At 45.0% G+C, this 21,494-nt stretch overlaps 1 protein-coding gene across 1 annotated transcript in view; it reads right to left on the reverse strand.

The window, feature by feature from the left end:
• LOC115117097 (fibrillin-2) overlaps positions 1-21,494 on the reverse strand; it is a 261,948-nt gene that overhangs the window by 205,508 nt on the left and 34,946 nt on the right. Inside the window, exon 6 of the mRNA XM_065017208.1 lies at positions 1,441-1,638. Within this exon, the coding sequence (XP_064873280.1) occupies positions 1,441-1,638 (198 nt within the window). The remainder of the gene's footprint in view (positions 1-1,440; positions 1,639-21,494) is intronic.

Below are 21,494 nucleotides of genomic sequence, written 5' to 3' on the forward strand. Positions count from 1 at the left end.
GTGGAGATTAGGAAGTGTCATGAACGGTGCTTCTGTTTAGTTGATATTGTCAGGAGGGAGTAGCTTTAGGTTGACCTTTTAGTGACCTGAGGTTTTCACTCCCATTCACTTGTTCATTCATTCACTTGTCACTCTATGAGACCATAGACACGATAGGAGAACGTCTGCACTCTTTTAAAGTCCTTTATACTAAATACTGCAATAAAACACAGAGAGGGACCTTCACTGTTTTACCACAGGAGGGGATTAGAAACGCTAAGGAGGGATTTATGCTCTGAGTCTGTAATGGAACCCAAGATCTGCTATTTGACAGTTGGTCAGTTTGACGGTTGACAGTTGGTTCAAAAGTTACTTTTCAAAATGGCCGTGCTCTAGCACCGGTGCAGTGTTAATGTGACGAACGTCGAGAGGCCATGACGTCATGGCCGCGTAGTAAGTTTGTTCGTTATTATCTAACGTTAAATATTTCACATTTTAGTCATTTAGCAGACGTTCTTATCCAGAGCGACTTACATTTAGTGCGTTCATCTTGAGATAGCTAGGTGGGACAACCACATATCACAGTCATAGTAAGTACATTTTTTCCTCAATAAAGTAGCTATCAGCAAAGTCAGAGCTAGGAAGAGAGAAAAAAAAAAGAGTCAAGAGTTCACAAAAGGCTTTTTGGGGGGGAGGGTGAGGAGGGGGTGAGGGTGGTGTGAAATATTGCCTCTAACAATGCAGTGACATACACACACACACACACCAGGGTTCAGGCCAATTCAATTATTGAAAAATGGCATCTATTTTCAATGATTTCTCAATAAGCTGAAAAGAGAGAAACTATTTATGTGAAAAGTCTTCATTTTTAAAAAATATTACATTAAAATCTCTTCCTGAATTGACTGACTCAGGACCCTTAGTCCGTCAGCAGACGAGAGACGCAAAGCCTGGTGTGTGTGTGTGTGTGTCATCATCCTAATGAATATTTAGGGTCCCTTCACCCCTCCCTCTCAGAGCAAGGCCCATTAGAATTCAATAGAGACCTGTGGGCGTGTCCATAGGGGTCATTCCCAGGTCAGTTGACAATGAACTGGATAACAAGGCTGGCATTTGACCTCAGCTGGTCCAATGTCTTTGTTTTCAAATGCTTTTTCAAAAACTGTGGCTAAAATTATCTGCAATGCACATTGTAGTGGACATTTGCTGTTTGTGTAATTACATGTTGATAATTGTTTATGCATTATCAATTGTGGCTACACCTCTCATCCTATAATTATAAATTTAGCTCAGCCAGTTATCTTGATTTTGACCTTATGTGAACACAATTCGACGAAAACAAAAAAAATTGGGACCAAACTTCACAAACACTTGACAAAAAAAAGTGTGTCCAATGAAATGACTTAATGAATATAAAAATATTGGAAAGCTAGTTTAATCTTGACGTATCCCACTCCTCACCCTGGCAGGCTCCGGTGCGTATGTTGGGGATGAAGCCTCGGCGGCATGGCTGGGGCTGGGCCGGACACATCTCGCAGGGGTGTCCCCAGGCACGCCCCACCGTGGCACAGCACAGGGTCTTGGTGCACACGATGCCACTCACCTGGCCCTGGCACATCTGGTTGCTGACCTTGGTGAAGCACGGGCCTGTCCTGTAGTCTGGGAGAGAGCAAGGAGATTCCATTAGAAGCAGTTGGTAGTTACAGTGCATTCAAACCCAACATTTTGTTACAGACTCATTCTAAAATGGATTAAATCACCCCCCCCCCTCATTAAGCTACACACAATACCCCATAATGACAAAGCCAAAACATGTATAAAAAAGAACAAATGGAAATATCACATTTACATAAGTACTCAGACCCTTTACTCAGTGCTTTGCTGAAGCACCTTTGGCAACGATTACAGCCTCGAGTCTTCTTGGGTATGACGCTACAAGCTTGACACACCTGTATTTGGGGTGTTCAGGTCTCTCCAGAGATGTTTGATCGGGTTCATGTCCGGCCTATGGCTAGGCTACTCAAGGACATTCAGAGACTTGCCCCGAAGCCACTCCTGCATTGTCTTGGCTGTGTGCTTAGGGTCTTTGTCCTGTTGGAAGGTGAACCTTCGCCCCAGTCTGAGGTCCTGAGCACTCTGTAGCAGGTTTTCATTAAGGATCTCTCTGTACTTTGCTCCGTTCATCTTTCCCTCGATCTTGACTAGTCTGCCAGTCCCTGCCGCTGAAAAACATCCCCACAGCATGATGCTGCCACCACCGTGCTTCACCGTAGGGATAGTGCAAGGTTTCCTCCAGACGTGACGCTTGACATTCAGGCTGAAGAGTTCCATCTTGGTTTCATCAGACCAGAGAATCTTGTTTCTCACGGTCTGAGAGACCTTTAGTTGCCTTTTGGCAAACTCCAAGCGAGCTGTCAAGGAGTGGCTTCCATCTGGCCACTCTACCATAAAGGCCTGATTGATTATGTGCAGCAGAGATGGTTGTCCTTCTGCAAGGTTCCTTCACAGAGGAACTCTTGAGCTCTGTCAGAGTGACCATCGGGTTCTTGGTCACCTCCCTGACCAAGGGCCTTTTCCCCGATTGCTCAGTTCGGCCGGGCGGCCAGCTCTAGGAAGAGTCTTGGTGGATCCAAACTTCTACCATTTAAGAATGATGGAGGCCACTGTGTTCTTGGGGATAAGGTTGTAACATAACAACATTTTTGGAAGCACTGGAGAGCCTCTCGTATCTACAGTGGGGAGAACAAGTATTTGATACACTGCCGATTTTGCAGGTTTTCCTACTTACAAAGCATGTAGAGGTCTCTAATTTTAATCATAGGTACACTTAAACTGTGAGAGACGGAATCTAAAACAAAAATCCAGAAAATCACATTGTATGATTTTTAAGTAATGAATTTGCATTTTATTGCATGACATAAGTATTTGATTTTAAAAAATTCGAGGTTCCAAAAAGTTTGTAATTTCCACTATAAAATGTCAGACTTGATTTTCACTAAAGAAAAATGTATCAACCCTTACAAATAAAATCCATTAATTATAATCCACATAATAATTTACAGAGCTGATGAAGGCATAACTGCCGAAACACGCTAGCCTGCCTGCCGAAACACGCTAGCCTGCCTGCCGAAACACGCTAGCCTGCCTGCCGAAACACGCTAGCCTGCCTGCCGAAAATAAAAAGGTGAAATGAGGTGACATCATCTGTAACTATGGTTTCTTAAAACATTCTTATGTCATTTTTTCAATCTAATACCATCAACTTTGGTTTAATTATATTAGCTTTATTAACTATCAAGCAAATATTTAAATGTAACCTTTATTTAACTAGGCAAGTCAGTTAAGAACAAATTCTTATTTACAACGATGGCCTACTGGGGAACAGTGGGTTAACTGCCTTGTTCAGGGGCAGAAAAACAGATTTTTTTACCTTGTCAGCTCAGGGATTTGATCGCTCTAACCACTAGGCAACCTGCCACCCCATATGGTAAGTGTATACAGACAGTGTCCAATAATGAATGCTGTGCGTAATGATGTATGCTGTGCGTCTTGTCCCAGCTCAGATCCGAGAGAAATTTCAGAGGAATAGCTTTTCTCAAATTCAAACAAAGTCGTTTCATGAAGAAAAAATGTTTTCCTGTCTAAAAGAAAGCAATGTTGATATGGCCCAAACACCCCTCTGAAATACTCTTTAGAGAAGCTCCAAAAAATGAAGGAAAAAAATGGGTCAAAGTAAGTACTCTGTGTCTCTGACACAACTGAAAAGGGGACATTGGACGTTTAAAGTATCTTCTCCCCAGATGGGGCCAAAGGCGGATCCATGAGAAACGATGGGGCCAAAGGCGGATCCATGAGAAACGATGGGATGAAAACAGAAGCATGGCCGACAAGTGAAAATGCATGTAAGCATGAGGGATTTGAAGTGATGACATCTCTGCCACCAGATCTATGGCTTTCCTGCAATAACCCTGGTTTGTATTATTAATTCACCCTAGATCTTTTTCCAATGCCAAGTACCCACATCTACTGTTTAACACGTTTGTCTGTGTGTCATTATACATGTCAGGAAACACATCAATACTTCTGCACTGAGAGAGAAACAGAGACAGAGACAGAGAGTGAGAGAGAGAGAGAGAGAGAGAGAGAAACAGAGAGAGACAGAGACAGAGAGAGAGAGAGAAGACAGAGATAGAGATATAAGGAGAGGGGGGAAAGAGAGAGACGGCGAGAGAGAGACAAGGAGAGAGAGAGAGAGAGAGAGAGAGAGAGAGAGAGAGACAGAGACAGAGAGAGAGAGAGAGAGAGAGAGAGAGGTGGAAACTGAGCTGCACTTCCTAACCTCCTGCCCAATGTATGACCATATTAGAGAGACATATTTCCCCCAGATTACACAGATCCACAAAGAATTCCAAAACAAATCCAATTTTGAAAAACTCCCATATCTACTGGGTGAAATTCCACAGTGTGCCATCACAGCAGCAAGATTTGTGACCTGTTGCCACGAGAAAAGGGCAACCAGTGAAGAACAAACACCATTGTAAATACAACCCATATTTATGCTTATTTATTTTATCTTGTGTCCTTTAACTATTTGTACATTGTATATATATATAATATGACATTTGTAATGTCTTTACTGTTTTGAAACTTCTGTATGTGTAATGTTTACTGTTAATTTTTGTTGTTTTTCACTTTATATATCCACTTTGTATGTTGTCTACCTCACTTGCTTTGGCAATGTTAACACATGTTTCCCATGCCAATAAAGTCCTTGAATTGAATTGAATTGAATTGAATTGAATTGAGAGAGAGAGAGAGAGAGAGAGAGAGAGAGAGAGAGAGAGAGAGAGAGAGAGAGAGAGAGAGAGAGAGAAACAGAGAGAGACAGAGAGCGAGAGAGAGACAGAGAGAGACAGAGACAGAGAGAGAGAGAGACATACATACAGACAGAGAGAGAGAGAGAGAGAGAGAGAGAGAGAGACATACAGACAGAGAGAGAGAGAGAGAGAGAGAGAGAGAGAGAGAGAGAGAGAGAGACATACAGACAGACAGAGAGAGAGAGAGAGAGAGACATACATACAGACAGAGAGAGAGACAGAGAGAGAGAGAGAGACAGACAGACAGACAGACAGACAGACAGACAGACAGACAGACAGACAGACAGACAGAGAGGGGGAGAGAGAGGGAGAGAGACAGAGACAGAGAGACAGACAGACAGACAGACAGACAGACAGACAGACAGACAGACAGACAGACAGACAGACAGACAGACAGACAGACAGACAGACGGAGAGAGGGAGAGAGACAGAGACAGAGAGAGACAGACAGACAGACAGACAGACAGACAGACAGACAGACAGACAGACAGACAGACAGACAGACAGACAGACAGACAGACAGACAGACAGACAGAGACGGAGAGGGGGAGAGAGGGAGAGAGAGAGACAGAAACAGAGACAGAGACAGAGACACAGAGAGAGATTTGTTTATCCATTTCACTTGCCTTGGCAATGTAAACATATGTTTCCCATGCCAATAAAGCCCTTTGAAATTAAATTAATTGAATTGATAGAGAAGAGAGGGAAAGAGAGAGAGAAAGAGAGAGACAGAGAGAGAGACAAGGAGAGAAGACAGAGATAGAGATAGAAGGAGAGGGGGGGAAAGAGAGAGACGGACAGAGAGAGACAAGGAGAGAGAGAGAGAGAGAGAGAGAGAGAGAGAGAGAGAGAGAAGACAGAGATAGAGATAGAAGGAGAGGGGGGGGCAGATAAAGAGAGTGGGGAGGGGGCTCTGACAGAAACTCTGAGTGCAGGTCTAAACATGGTGCTACTTCATTACAGGCCCAAACCATTTTAACTGAATTATAAACATTTACAAAGAAGGGCTGCGGCCAACTGGGACAGAGTGAGTAAGTGAGTAACCGAGTGAGTGAGAGTGAGTGTGTGAGTGAGTGAGTGAGTGAGTGAGTGAGTGAGTGAGTGGTGAGTGAGTGAAGTGAGTGAGTGAGTGAGTGAGTGAGTGAGTGAGTGAGTGAGTGAGTGAGTGAGTGAGTGAGTGAGTGAGTGAGTGAGAGTGAAAAGAGCTGTTGGTCCACACAGGATGTTAGACACCAAACATCTATCCCATTAGAGTGGATGAGATCACAGGCCGTTTCATTTAGCTGACCAAGGGCCCAGCCAATTCAGAGTTGGATAAGGCAGGACAAATTGGTCATTGACGTCAATGTGAGCGGAAATTCCAGTTAAGCGTCCAGATTTGGTGAGAATACGGGCCTATATGGACAGTCAGTCAGTATGACACATGTTACAGTACTAAATATAGTATCTTTATATAATGAAACGCTACCGTGGCAGTACTACAGTGATGTAGTAGCAGTGCTGCATGTCCCAACAGACCTTTTGAACCAAATGTGGATATTGAGAGATAGTTAAAAGAGAAATAGGTCAAAGTGAATAATCATGTGTTGACTTTTGATAGGCTAAATTTGATAGGCTAAATTTGATATGCTAATTTTGATAGGTCAATTTTGATAGGCTAATTTTGATAGGCCAATTTTGATAGGCTAATTTTGAAAACGCCAATAGAGAGACAGAGACAGAGACATGAGCTATTTTGCTCAACTGTTTTGCTTATCTACAGCAGGTTTTGATGTTAAGTTGCTAGCAAAGAACTAGTCTCGTTCATGGTGTATATAGCAAGTAAATAGGAGGCTCGTTTAAGGTAATTGAGGGTCAAGTTAAGCTATTTATAAAGGATTTGCGTTTACGGCAGGGTTGAGAGCTGTGCATTTTGGCTGCACCTCGACTCTAGGTCATTTCCTCAGTAGAAATGTTAAATCTAGACTCTTTAAGCCCAGTGTGTAAATTTACATTGACAATGACCACAAACACACAAACACCAATGAGACTATAAACACAGCCGCAAACAACAGTTTTTTTCTCCAGTGACACCCAGGAACAGTTGTGACTATACATCTTTTTCTAATTCAGACAACATGGAGTGATCTCATCAAACAAGCTTGGTCTAAGATAAACAGCTAATTTAGCCTCTTGTTTTTGAGTTTGAGGACAAATTCAAATCAGAAGGATTAAAGGAGCAATCTGGCATTCAGACAACAACTAAATGGATTCCCGAGTGGTGCATCGCAGTGCTTGAGACGTCACTGCAGACCTGGGTTCAATCCCGGGCTGTGTCACAGCTGACCGGGAGACCCATGAGGCGTTGCACAATTGGCTCAGCATTGTCTGGATTGGGGTTGGGTTCGGCTGGCCGGGATGATCTTGTCCCATCGCGCTCTAGTGGCAGGCCAGGCGCATGCTCGCTGGGTTAAGCGCACAGTTCGACTTGGAAGGAAGCATAGCTCTCTCCTGAGTCCATACGGGAGTTGCAGCGATGGGACAAGACTGTAACTACCAATTGGTGAAAAAAGGTGGTAAAATATAAAACTCAGCAAAAAAAGAAATGTCCTCTCACTGTCAACTGTGTTTATTTTCAGGAAACTGTATGTGTAAATATTTGTATGAACATAACAAGATTCAACAACTGAGACATAAACAGAACAAGTTCCACAGACATGTGACTAACAGATATGGAATAACGTGTCCCTGAACAAGAGGGGGGTTCAAAATCAAAAGTAACAGTCAGTATCTGGTGTGACCACCAGCTGCATTAAGTACTGCAGTGCATCTCCTCATGGACTGCACCAGATTTGCCCGTTCTTGCTGTGAGATGTTACCCCACTCTCCCACCAAGGCACCTGCAAGTCCCCGGACATTTCAGGGGGGAATGGCCCTAGCCCTCACCTTCTGTTTCAACAGGTCCCAGACGTGCTCAATGAGATTGAGATTCGGGCTCTTCGCTGGCCATGGCAAAACACTGACATTCCTGTTTTGCTGGAAATCACACACAGAATGAGCAGTATGGCTGGTGGCATTGTCATGCTGGAGGGTCATGTCAGGATGATCCTGCAGGAAGGGTACCACATGAGGGAGGAGGATGTCTTCCCTGTAATACACGCTGTTGAGATTGACTGCAATGACAACAAGCTCAGTCCGATGATGCTGTGACACATCGCCCCAGACCATGACGGACCCTCCACCTCCAAATCTATCCCGCTCCAGAGTACAGGCCTCGGTGTAATGCTCATTCCTTTGACGATAAACGCGAATCCGACCATCACCCCTGGTGAGACAAAACCGCGACTTGTCAGTGAAGAGCACTTTTTGTCCAGTCCTGTCTGGTCCAGAGACGGTGTGTTTGTGCCCATAGGCGAGGTTGTTGTTAGTGCCTTACAACAGGCCTACAAGCCCTCAGTCCAGCCTCTCTCAGCATATTGAGGACAGTCTGAGCACTGATGGAGGGATTGTGCGTTCCTGGTGTAACTCGGGCAGTTGTTGTTGCCATCCTGTACCTGTCCCGCAGGTGTGATGTTCGGATGTACCGACCCTGTGCAGGTGTTGTTACATGTGGTCTGCCACTGCGAGGACGATCAGCTGTCCGTTCTGTCTCCCTGTAGTGCTGTCTTCGGCGTCTCACAGTACGGACATTGCAATTTATTGCCCTGGCCACATCTGCAGTCCTTATGCCTCTTTACATCATGTCTAAGGCACGTTTACGCAGATGAGCAGGGACCCTGGGCATCTTTATTTTGGTCTTTTTCAGAGTCAGTAGAAAGGCCTCTTTAGTGTCCTACGTTTTCATAACTGTGACCTTAATTGTCTACCGTCTGTAAGCTGTTAGTGTCTTAACGACCGTTCCACAGGTGCATGTTCATTAATTGTTTACGGTTCATTGAACAAGCATGGGTAACTGTTTTAAACCCCTTTACAATGAAGATCTGTGAAGTCATTTGGATTTTTATGAATTATCTTTGAAAGACAGGGTCCATGAAAAAAAGGGGTGTTTCTTTTTTTTTGCTGAGTTTATATATATATAGTAGTGGATACCCCATAACTTTTTTGAAAACAGCTGAGGGATGAGGCTGGAGAAATGTAACCACTCTCAAATTCATAGACAGAGCTGTGGATACATCCTTGAGATGAAAAGGATAGTTTTATCCATGTTTTGAGGCTTTGCGGCGTTTGTTTACAATTACATAGTTTACAAACAACGGAGTACAACAAAGCTTATATTGTAGGATCTGATGGGGTTCGACTGTTGAACTAAGCTCAATGGGGAATTAATAAGATATATTCTTCAAAATCAACGGGTATACTGTACGGTAGCGTATTCGCACCAACAGTCTCTACGAAATGAGGTAAATACCAATAAATGCTTGAAATATGATGTAAACAAACAAGTTTAAAAGCTACTGGCTTTCTAATGCAAATACGTCACTGTTCCCGAGTGGCGCAGCGGTCTAAGGCCTTGCATCTCAGTGCAAGAGGCGTCACTACAATCCCTGGTTCGACTCCAGACTGTATCACGTCCGGCTGTGATTGGGAGTCCCATAGGGGCGGCGCACAATTGGCCCAGCGTCGTCCGGGGTAGGCCATCATTGTAAATAATAACTTGTTCTTATTAACTAAATACAAATCTTAGAATGAGATGAAATTAGTGAAATATTCTTTGATTTGTTTTGTTGAAATGTTGGCAATGAGTATCAGCATGAATGTGCTGAAATACAGTGTATTTGCGATTCATCAACACTAGTCCATACAGGAATAATCTTAACCCCATTTTTTTAAAACTAGGCAAATCAGTTAAGAACAAATTCTTAATTACAATGACAGTCTACCGGGGTACAGTGGGGTAACTGCCTTGTTCAGGTGCAAAACGACAGATTTTTACCTTGTCAGGTCAGGGATTCAATCCAGCAAACTTTCAGCTACAGGCCCAACACTCTAAACACTAAACTACCTGCCCCATGTGGGATTAATCAACAGGACTAACCTTAACCCTATCATCAACAGGAGTCCATACAGGACTAATCTGAACCCTATCATCAACAGGAGTCCATACAGGACTAACCTTAACCCTATCATCAACAGGAGTCCATACAGGACTAATCTGAACCCTATCATCAACAGGAGTCCATACAGGACTAACCTTAACCCTATCATCAACAGGAGTCCATACAGGACTAATCTGAACCCTATCATCAACAGGAGTCCATACAGGACTAACCTGAACCCTATCATCAACAGGAGTCCATACAGGACTAACCTTAACCCTATCATCAACAGGAGTCCATACAGGACTAACCTTAACCCTATCATCAACAGGAGTCCATACAGGACTAATCTGAACCCTATCATCAACAGGAGTCCATACAGGACTAACCTTAACCCTATCATCAACAGGAGTCCATACAGGACTAATCTGAACCCTATCATCAACAGGAGTCCATACAGGACTAACCTTAACCCTATCATCAACAGGAGTCCATACAGGACTAATCTGAACCCTATCATCAACAGGAGTCCATACAGGACTAACCTTAACCCTATCATCAACAGGAGTCCATACAGGACTAACCTTAACCCTATCATCAACAGGAGTCCATACAGGACTAACCTTAACCCTATCATCAACAGGAGTCCATACAGGACTAACCTTAACCCCATCATCAACAGGAGTCCATACAGGACTAACCTTAACCCCATCATCAACAGGAGTCCATACAGGACTAACCTGAACCCTATCATCAACAGGAGTCCATACAGGACTAACCTTAACCCTATCATCAACAGGAGTCCATACAGAACTAACCTTAACCCTATCATCAACAGGAGTCCATACAGGACTAATCTGAACCCTATCATCAACAGGAGTCCATACAGGACTAACCTGAACCCTATCATCAACAGGAGTCCATACAGGACTAACCTTAACCCTATCATCAACAGGACTAACCTTAACCCCATCATCAACAGGACTAACCTTAACCCTATCATCAACAGGAGTCCATACAGGACTAACCTTAACCCTATCATCAACAGGAGTCCATACAGGACTAACCTTAACCCTATCATCAACAGGACTAACCTGAACCCTATCATCAACAGGACTAACCTTAACCCTATCATCAACAGGAGTCCATACAGGACTAACCCTAACCCCATCATCAACAGGAGTCCATACAGGACTAACCCCATCATCAACAGGAGTCCATATAGGACTAACCCTATCATCAACTGGAGTCCATACAGGACTAACCCCATCATCAACAGGAGTCCATACAGGACTAACCCCATCATCAACAGGAGTCCATATAGGACTAACCCCATCATCAACAGGAGTCCATACAGGACTAACCCCATCATCAACAGGAGTCCATACAGAACTAACTCCATCATCAACAGGAGTCCATACAGGACTAACCCTATCATCAACAGGAGCCCATACAGGACTAACCCCTAGTGGGATTCATCAACAGGAGTCCATACAGGACTAACCCTATCATCAACAGGAGTCCATACAGAACTAACCCTATCATCAACAGGAGTCCATACGGGACTAACCCCATCATTAACAGGAGTCCATACAGAACTAACCCCATCATCAACAGGAGTCCATACAGAACTAACCCTATCATCAACAGGAGTCCATACAGGAACTAACCCCATGTGGGATTCATTAACAGGAGTCCATACAGAACTAGCCCTATCATCAACAGGAGTCCATAAAGAACTAACCCCATCATCAACAGGAGTCCATACAGGACTAGCCCTAACCCCATCATCAACAGGAGTCCATACAGGACTAACCCCATCATCAAGAGGAGTCCATACAAGACTAACCCCATCATTAACAGGAGTCCATACAGGACTAACCCATCATCAAGAGGAGTCCATACAAGACTAACCCCATCATTAACAGGAGTCCATACAGGACTAACCCTAACCCCATCATCAACAGGAGTCCATACAGGACTAGCCCCATCATCAACAGGAGTCCATACAGGACTAGCCCTAACCCCATCATCAACAGGAGTCCATACAGGACTAACCCTAACCCCATCATCAACAGGAGTCCATATAGGACTAACCCCATCATCAACAGGAGTCCATACAGGACTAACCCCATCATCAACAGGAGCCCATACAGGACTAACCCCATCATCAACAGAAGTCCATACAGGACTAGCCCTAACCCCATCATCAACAGGAGTCCATACAGGACTAACCCTAACCCCATCATCAACAGGAGTCCATACAGGCCTAGCCCTAACCCCATCATCAACAGGAGTCCATATAGGACTAACCCTAACCCCATCATCAACAGGAGTCCATATAGGACTAACCCCATGTCGGATTAATCAACAGTCCATACAGGACTAGCCCTAACCCCATCATCAACAGGAGTCCATACAGGACTAACCCTAACCCCATCATCAACAGGAGTCCATACAGGATTAACCCTAACCCCATCATCAACAGGAGTCCATATAGGACTAACCCTAACCCCATCATCAACAGGAGTCCATATAGGACTAACCCCATGTCGGATTAATCAACAGTCCATACAGAACTAGCCCTAACCCCATCATCAACAGGAGTCCATACAAGACTAACCCTAACCCCATCATCAACAGGAGTCCATATAGGACTAACCCCATGTGGGATTAATCAACAGGAGTCCATATAGGACTAACCCCATGTGGGATTAATCAACAGGAGTCCATACAGGACTAACCCTAACCCCATCATCAACAGGAGTCCATATAGGACTAACCCCATGTGGGATTAATCAACAGGAGTCCATACAGGACTAACCCTAACCCCATCATCAACAGGAGTCCATATAGGACTAACCCCATCATCAACAGGAGTCCATACAGGACTAACTCCATCATCAACAGGAGTCCATATAGGACTAACCCCACCATCAACAGGAGTCCATATAGGACTAACCCCATCATCAACAGGAGTCCATATAGGACTAACCCCATGTGGGATTAATCAACAGGAGTCCATACAGGACTAACCCTAACCCCATCATCAACAGGAGTCCATATAGGACTAACCCCATGTGGGATTAATCAACAGGAGTCCATACAGGACTAACCCTAACCCCATCATCAACAGGAGTCCATACAGGACTAACCCTAACCCCATCATCAACAGGAGTCCATATAGGACTAACCCCATGTCAGATTAATCAACAGGAGTCCATACAGGACTAACCCTAACACCATCATCAACAGGAGTCCATACAGGACTAACCCTAACCCCATCATCAACAGGAGTCCATACAGGAACTAACCCCATGTGGGATTCATTAACAGGAGTCCATACAGAACTAGCCCTATCATCAACAGGAGTCCATAAAGAACTAACCCCATCATCAACAGGAGTCCATACAGGACTAGCCCCATCATCAACAGGAGTCCATACAGGACTAGCCCTAACCCCATCATCAACAGGAGTCCATACAGGACTAACCCCATCATCAAGAGGAGTCCATACAAGACTAACCCCATCATTAACAGGAGTCCATACAGGACTAACCCATCATCAAGAGGAGTCCATACAAGACTAACCCCATCATTAACAGGAGTCCATACAGGACTAACCCTAACCCCATCATCAACAGGAGTCCATACAGGACTAGCCCCATCATCAACAGGAGTCCATACAGGACTAGCCCTAACCCCATCATCAACAGGAGTCCATACAGGACTAACCCTAACCCCATCATCAACAGGAGTCCATATAGGACTAACCCCATCATCAACAGGAGTCCATACAGGACTAACCCCATCATCAACAGGAGCCCATACAGGACTAACCCCATCATCAACAGAAGTCCATACAGGACTAGCCCTAACCCCATCATCAACAGGAGTCCATACAGGACTAACCCTAACCCCATCATCAACAGGAGTCCATACAGGCCTAGCCCTAACCCCATCATCAACAGGAGTCCATATAGGACTAACCCTAACCCCATCATCAACAGGAGTCCATATAGGACTAACCCCATATCGGATTAATCAACAGTCCATACAGGACTAGCCCTAACCCCATCATCAACAGGAGTCCATACAGGACTAACCCTAACCCCATCATCAACAGGAGTCCATACAGGATTAACCCTAACCCCATCATCAACAGGAGTCCATATAGGACTAACCCTAACCCCATCATCAACAGGAGTCCATATAGGACTAACCCCATGTCGGATTAATCAACAGTCCATACAGAACTAGCCCTAACCCCATCATCAACAGGAGTCCATACAGGACTAACCCTAACCCCATCATCAACAGGAGTCCATATAGGACTAACCCCATGTGGGATTAATCAACAGGAGTCCATATAGGACTAACCCCATGTGGGATTAATCAACAGGAGTCCATACAGGACTAACCCTAACCCCATCATCAACAGGAGTCCATATAGGACTAACCCCATGTGGGATTAATCAACAGGAGTCCATACAGGACTAACCCTAACCCCATCATCAACAGGAGTCCATATAGGACTAACCCCATCATCAACAGGAGTCCATACAGGACTAACACCATCATCAACAGGAGTCCATATAGGACTAACCCCATCATCAACAGGAGTCCATATAGGACTAACCCCATCATCAACAGGAGTCCATATAGGACTAACCCCATGTGGGATTAATCAACAGGAGTCCATACAGGACTAACCCTAACCCCATCATCAACAGGAGTCCATATAGGACTAACCCCATGTGGGATTAATCAACAGGAGTCCATACAGGACTAACCCTAACCCCATCATCAACAGGAGTCCATACAGGACTAACCCTAACCCCATCATCAACAGGAGTCCATATAGGACTAACCCCATGTCAGATTAATCAACAGGAGTCCATACAGGACTAACCCTAACACCATCATCAACAGGAGTCCATACAGGACTAACCCTAACCCCATCATCAACAGGAGTCCATATAGGACTAACCCCATGTCGGATTAATCAACAGGAGTCCATACAGGACTAACCCTAACACCATCATCAACAGGAGTCCATATAGGACTAACCCCATGTCGGATTAATCAAAAGGAGTCCATACAGGGCTAACCCTAACACCATCATCAACAGGAGTCCATACAGGACTAACCCTAACCCCATCATCAACAGGAGTCCATATAGGACTAACCCCATCATCAACAGGATTCCATACAGGACTAAGCCCATCATCAACAGGAGTCCATATAGGACTAACCCCATGTCGGATTAATCAACAGTCCATACAGGACTAACCCTAACCCCATCATCAACAGGAGTCCATACAGGACTAACCCCATCATCAACAGGAGTCCATACAGGACTAACCCCATCATCAACAGGAGTCCATACAGGACTAACCCCATCATCAACAGGAGTCCATATAGGACTAACCCTATCATCAACTGGAGTCCATACAGGACTAACCCCATCATCAACAGGAGTCCATACAGGACTAACCCTAACCCCATCATCAACAGGAGTCCATATAGGACTAACCCCATGTCGGATTAATCAACAGGAGTCCATAAAGGACTAACCCTAACACCATCATCAACAGGAGTCCATATAGGACTAACCCCATGTCGGATTAATCAACAGGAGTCCATACAGGACTAACCCTAACACCATCATCAACAGGAGTCCATACAGGACTAACCCTAACCCCATCATCAACAGGAGTCCATATAGGACTAACCCCATGTCAGATTAATCAACAGGAGTCCATACAGGACTAACCCTAACACCATCATCAACAGGAGTCCATACAGGACTAACCCTAACCCCATCATCAACAGGAGTCCATATAGGACTAACCCCATGTCGGATTAATCAACAGGAGTCCATACAGGACTAACCCTAACACCATCATCAACAGGAGTCCATATAGGACTAACCCCATGTCGGATTAATCAACAGGAGTCCATACAGGGCTAACCCTAACACCATCATCAACAGGAGTCCATACAGGACTAACCCTAACCCCATCATCAACAGGAGTCCATATAGGACTAACCCCATCATCAACAGGAGTCCATACAGGACTAAGCCCATCATCAACAGGAGTCCATATAGGACTAACCCCATGTCGGATTAATCAACAGTCCATACAGGACTAACCCTAACCCCATCATCAACAGGAGTCCATACAGGACTAACCCCATCATCAACAGGAGTCCATACAGGACTAACCCCATCATCAACAGGAGTCCATACAGGACTAACCCCATCATCAACAGGAGTCCATATAGGACTAACCCTATCATCAACTGGAGTCCATACAGGACTAACCCCATCATCAACAGGAGTCCATACAGGACTAACCCTAACCCCATCATCAACAGGAGTCCATATAGGACTAACCCCATGTCGGATTAATCAACAGGAGTCCATAAAGGACTAACCCTAACACCATCATCAACAGGAGTCCATATAGGACTAACCCCATGTCGGATTAATCAACAGGAGTCCATACAGGACTAACCCTAACACCATCATCAACAGGAGTCCATACAGGACTAACCCTAACCCCATCATCAACAGGAGTCCATACAGGACTAACCCCATCATCAACAGGAGTCCATATAGGACTAACCCCATCATCAACAGGAGTCCATACAGGACTAACCCCATCATCAACAGGAGTCCATATAGGACTAACCCCATGTCGGATTAATCAACAGTCCATACAGGACTAACCCTAACCCCATCATCAACAGGAGTCCATACAGGACTAACCCCATCATCAACAGGAGTCCATACAGGACTAACCCCATCATCAACAGGAGTCCATACAGGACTAACCCCATCATCAACAGGAGTCCATATAGGACTAACCCTATCATCAACTGGAGTCCATACAGGACTAACCCCATCATCAACAGGAGTCCATACAGGACTAACCCCATCATCAACAGGAGTCCATATAGGACTAACCCCATCATCAACAGGAGTCCATATATGACTAACCCCATGTCGGATTAATCAACAGTCCACACAGGATGTACATGTTTGTGAATGTAAGCCATTGAACTTTATTCAGAGCCTGAAAAGGAAATTCCCTTTCAAAGAAGACAGAAATTGGAACGAGACGAAAGGAAAGTGGCATACACCTGCCGCATTTACAGACATACCTATTCCTGATTTAGAAACCGAGTCCTTTTAATAACAGACGCTGATCCTTCCCCTTCAATAGACTCTGTCTGAGTCCCAAATGGCATTCTATTCCCTAAAGTGCACTACTTTAGACCAGAGCCCTATGGGAGTAGTAGACGAAAGTACTGCGCTACTCAAATAGGGAGAAAGCTCAGAGTCATCCCACTGCTCTCTCTTTCCACTGTTGATGAAGCCTCCACTTCACCTTTTAACAGCTTGGAAGCTTTGCCATCACATAAATGTATCATTAGTCATAGCATTTTTCTTTTCATTCTGATTATGATAATAATGCATAATACATAGATAGTGTAAAAAAAGAGTGGTAACAGTGGGGATTCTGACTAAAAACAGTATGGTTTACGGGGACTTTTATTTTGAAATAATTTACTGAATATTCTGACACACTGTTTCACATTTATGTCGTATATGACATGGATGTTGCATAAATACAAAGGCAGACGAAACATTTCTGCAGGTGTTATGAAATCTTCCTGTCAGATGTAATTAATGATGTATATCCCCTTCATATAAAGTTTTATAAGGCAATCAAATATCTCCTTTAGGGAAAAAAAACACAATTGTTGTATCTTATTTAAACAACAATTAATTTATGAAGGAGTGACTTTCAATACACAGCAGATTTGATGACAACCTGGTCAAGCAAAAGGTTTTTATGATAAATAAAATATAATAAAATTCAGTTTCAAGTGAACCAGCTGTAGACTCAATCACATTGTTGTGCACGGTCGGAACTACAATAACCACTTTGTTTTAGCCTGAAATGGCCATTGGCCTATATTCCCTGTGTGGGTGACTGTACTAAATATCCTGAAAGAGCTAAGACCTGCTAAAATCACGTTACGTCAACTAACTGACCATCGGATATAGCCAGATATTCTTAGTGAAAGATAGAAACAAGATGAGTCAAGTAAGGTGAGTTGAAATCAGTTCTATAAATATATTACATATTTAACTAGGAAAGTCAGTTACGAACAAATTCTTGTTCACAACTACGGCCTACCCCGGACAACGCTGGGCCAATTGTGCGCCGCCCTATGGGACTCCCAATCACAGCCGGATGTGACACAGCCTGGATTTGAACCAGGCACTGTAGTGATGCCTCTTGCACTGAGAATGCAGTGTCTTAGACTGCTGCGCCACTCGGGAACTTTGGTCAACCCATTAATACTGAGCTCCCATTCATAAAGCGTCTCAGAGGATGTTGCTGTAGGATTCTGTGTGGCTCAGTTGGCAGAGCATGGTACTTGCAACGCCAAGGTTGACGGTTTGATTCCCATATGGGACCAGTATAAATTTGTTTTACCCTCACTCCCGCAAGGTTGAACTACTGGTGTTTTTTTAGATTATTTTATTAGTCACGTGCACAGGGTCGCAGATGTAATTGCAGGGTACAGTGAAAGTATTAACGCCCAAGCTCCAACAGTGCATGTCAAAAAGAGAAGTGAATGAAAAAATAATAATTAAAAAAAATAACAATAATATATACATATTCTCCATTGGGGTGGTGGGGGAAGGGTAAATGTCCATTGGGGGAGCAATGGGGGAGGGGTAGGAAGTCCAGGTGGCAGGGGTGGGACAGGAAGAGTAGGTAGCTACTGGCCAGTCTGACAGGTACCATCCTCTGTAGTGCCTTGCGGTCCGCGGCCATACCAGGCTGTAATGCAGCCCGAGAGTGGTGCTCTCGATGGTGCTCCCGTAGAACACTGTGAGGGCCCCCTTGGGGACAAGCCAAATTTCTTCATCCTCCTGAGGTTGAAGAGTTGCTGTCGTACCTCTACACCACAGTGTCCTTGTGGTTTGACCATTTCAGCTGCTCAGAGATGTGTATGTTTTTTTACCATTTCCACGGCGCCCGCGTTCTCAGCCTGGTTCCTCCTGAAATCAACAATCAGCTCCTTAGTTTTTTTGACGTTGAGGGAGAGGTTGTTAATCTGGCACCAAGCCTTCAGTGTGCCTACCTCCTCTCTGTAGGCCGTCTCGTCATTGTTGGTAATCAGGCCTACTACTGTTGGTCGTCAGCAAACTTAATAATGGAGTTTGAACTGTGAGAGGCCACGCAGTCGTGGGTATACAGGGAGTACAGGAGGGGACTGAGGACTCACCCTTGTGGGGCCCCCGTGTTGAGGGTCAGTGTGGAAGAGGTAACGATGCCTACCTTCACCACCTGGGGACGGCCCGTCAGGAAGTCCAGGACCCAGTTGCATAGGGAGGAGTTCAGTCCCAGGGCCGTGACCTTCATGGTGAGCTTAGAGGGCACTATGGTACTGAAGGCCGAGCTGTAGTCAATGAACAGTGTCATCACAAATGCTCCTTCACAATTGCTCCGTCCCTATACTTGTGCCTCGCCATCTTGATCGATCTGTGTAGGGCATACTTGTACTGTTTAACCATACAATTGTGTCCAGTCACCTAGCTATGTAAGTAGCATCTCTTTCCTTCAGTTTCCTGACAAGGCTGGCATCAATCCACTGTTCGACACCATCGGTATCACATCAACTACAGTATGCACTTTTTTTATGAATCCGGTGACTGGGTCGACGTATTCATTCATGTTATCCCCAGACGCGCCACGGAACATATTCCATCCACGTTATCAAAATAGTCTTGGAGCGTGGATTCTGATTAGGTAGACCAGCGTTGTACAAACCTGACCACCGGAACATCCCTCTTGAGCATTTGTTTGTAGGCGGGGAGGAGCAAAATGGAATTGTGGCCAGATCTGCCAAAAGTAGGACGGGAGAGGGCCTTATACCACTGTCGAAAAGAAGTGTAGCAGTGGACAAGAGTGGAATTTCTGCGAGTTGGACAGTTAATGTGTTGATAGTAACTAACTTTCCCCCATTACACCACTTGTTATTAGTCATGAAGCAGACACCACGGTCTTTGTTCTTGCCAGAGAGAGCCCGCTTCCTATCCGCTCAATGAAATGTAAAACCCGCTGGTTGTATTTAAGTTGGAGGAAAGCTACGTTTCTGAGAAACAGAGTGTGTTGCAGAACCTGATGTCCCTCTGGAAGGAGATCCTCGCTCTGAGTTCGTCCCTCTGGAAGGAGATCCTCGCTCTGAGTTCGTCCCTCTGGAAGGAGATCCTCGCTCTGAGTTCGTCCCTTTGGAAGGAGATCCTCGCTCTGAGTTCGTCCCTTCGGAAAGAGATCCTCGCTCTGAGTTCGTCCCTCTGGAAGGAGATCCTCGCTCTGAGTTCGTCCCTTTGGAAGGAGATCCTCGCTCTGAGTTCGTCCCTCTGGAAGGAGATCCTCGCTCTGAGTTCGTCCCTCTGGAAGGAGATCCTCGCTCTGAGTTCGTCCCTTCGGAAGGAGATCCTCGCTCTGAGTTCGTCCCTTCGGAAAGAGATCCTCGCTCTGAGTTCGTCCCTTCGGAAGGAGATCCTCACTCTGAGTTCGTCCCTCTGGAAGGAGATCCTCGCTCTGAGTTCGTCCCTTTGGAAGGAGATCCTCGCTCTGAGTTCGTCCCTTCGGAAAGAGATCCTCGCTCTGAGTTCGTCCCTTCGGAAAGAGATCCTCGCTCTGAGTTCGTCCCTTTGGAAGGAGATACTCGCTCTGAGTTCGTCCCTTTGGAAGGAGATCCTCGCTCTGAGTTCGTCCCTCTGGAAGGAGATCCTCGCTCTGAGTTCGTCCCTCTGTATCTCGCTCTGAGATAATTCACTGACTGTTGAATCACACCAGTAGGGACGAGGTTGAACTATTACTGTTGTGATATGGCTCACACCTATCAGTAGGGACAAATCAGTGAAGGGCACAGAGAAAAGTAGCTTGGCCCCTGATCTGCTTGTGCTCATTGTCAAGCATGTTTGGCTTGCAGACAACTTGCAGACTTGCAGACAACTTGCAGACTTGTTTACGTGCTGCTGTGCGTTTTGTTGCTAACCTTACTTTGCTACCTGACAACTTTAGGTTTTTTAACTTTTTAATTACCGTTTATATTTTTAGTTTTTCCCTCACTCAACTTTTTTTTCATTCAACTTTTTCACTCCGGACGCTTTATCTGGACATGGTTCGTCAGGACCTCCAATAGCCGAAGCTAAGTAGTAACATTAACATGATTCCTTCTAATTGCAGTCGCTGTACTCATAATATACAGGAGAACGATTATGGCGAGGATAGCTGTGCTGCAAGCCCAGCTTCCGACGCAATCGTTAGGTAAGGGTCATTTCAGTGTAGGAAAGGATGAAACGGCGTCTGTGCCACCAGTAAGTACAGATAGTAGTATAAATCCCCTGGCACAGTCCCCACAGCCGGACAACTTTCTCATGGCTTCTGGAGGGAAATGCTGTAGGAATGCTCAACCAGTGTCGCTCATTCAGCCGACAGAAACATTCAATCGGTTCTCCCCATGATGCAGCGAGTCGGAGTCAGAGGCCGAGCCTTCTCTGGTCTCTGCTCCTGCCGTTACG

The sequence above is a fragment of the Oncorhynchus nerka genome, linkage group LG4 (assembly GCF_034236695.1).
Source record: "Oncorhynchus nerka isolate Pitt River linkage group LG4, Oner_Uvic_2.0, whole genome shotgun sequence".
Taxonomy (NCBI): Eukaryota; Metazoa; Chordata; class Actinopteri; order Salmoniformes; family Salmonidae; genus Oncorhynchus; species Oncorhynchus nerka.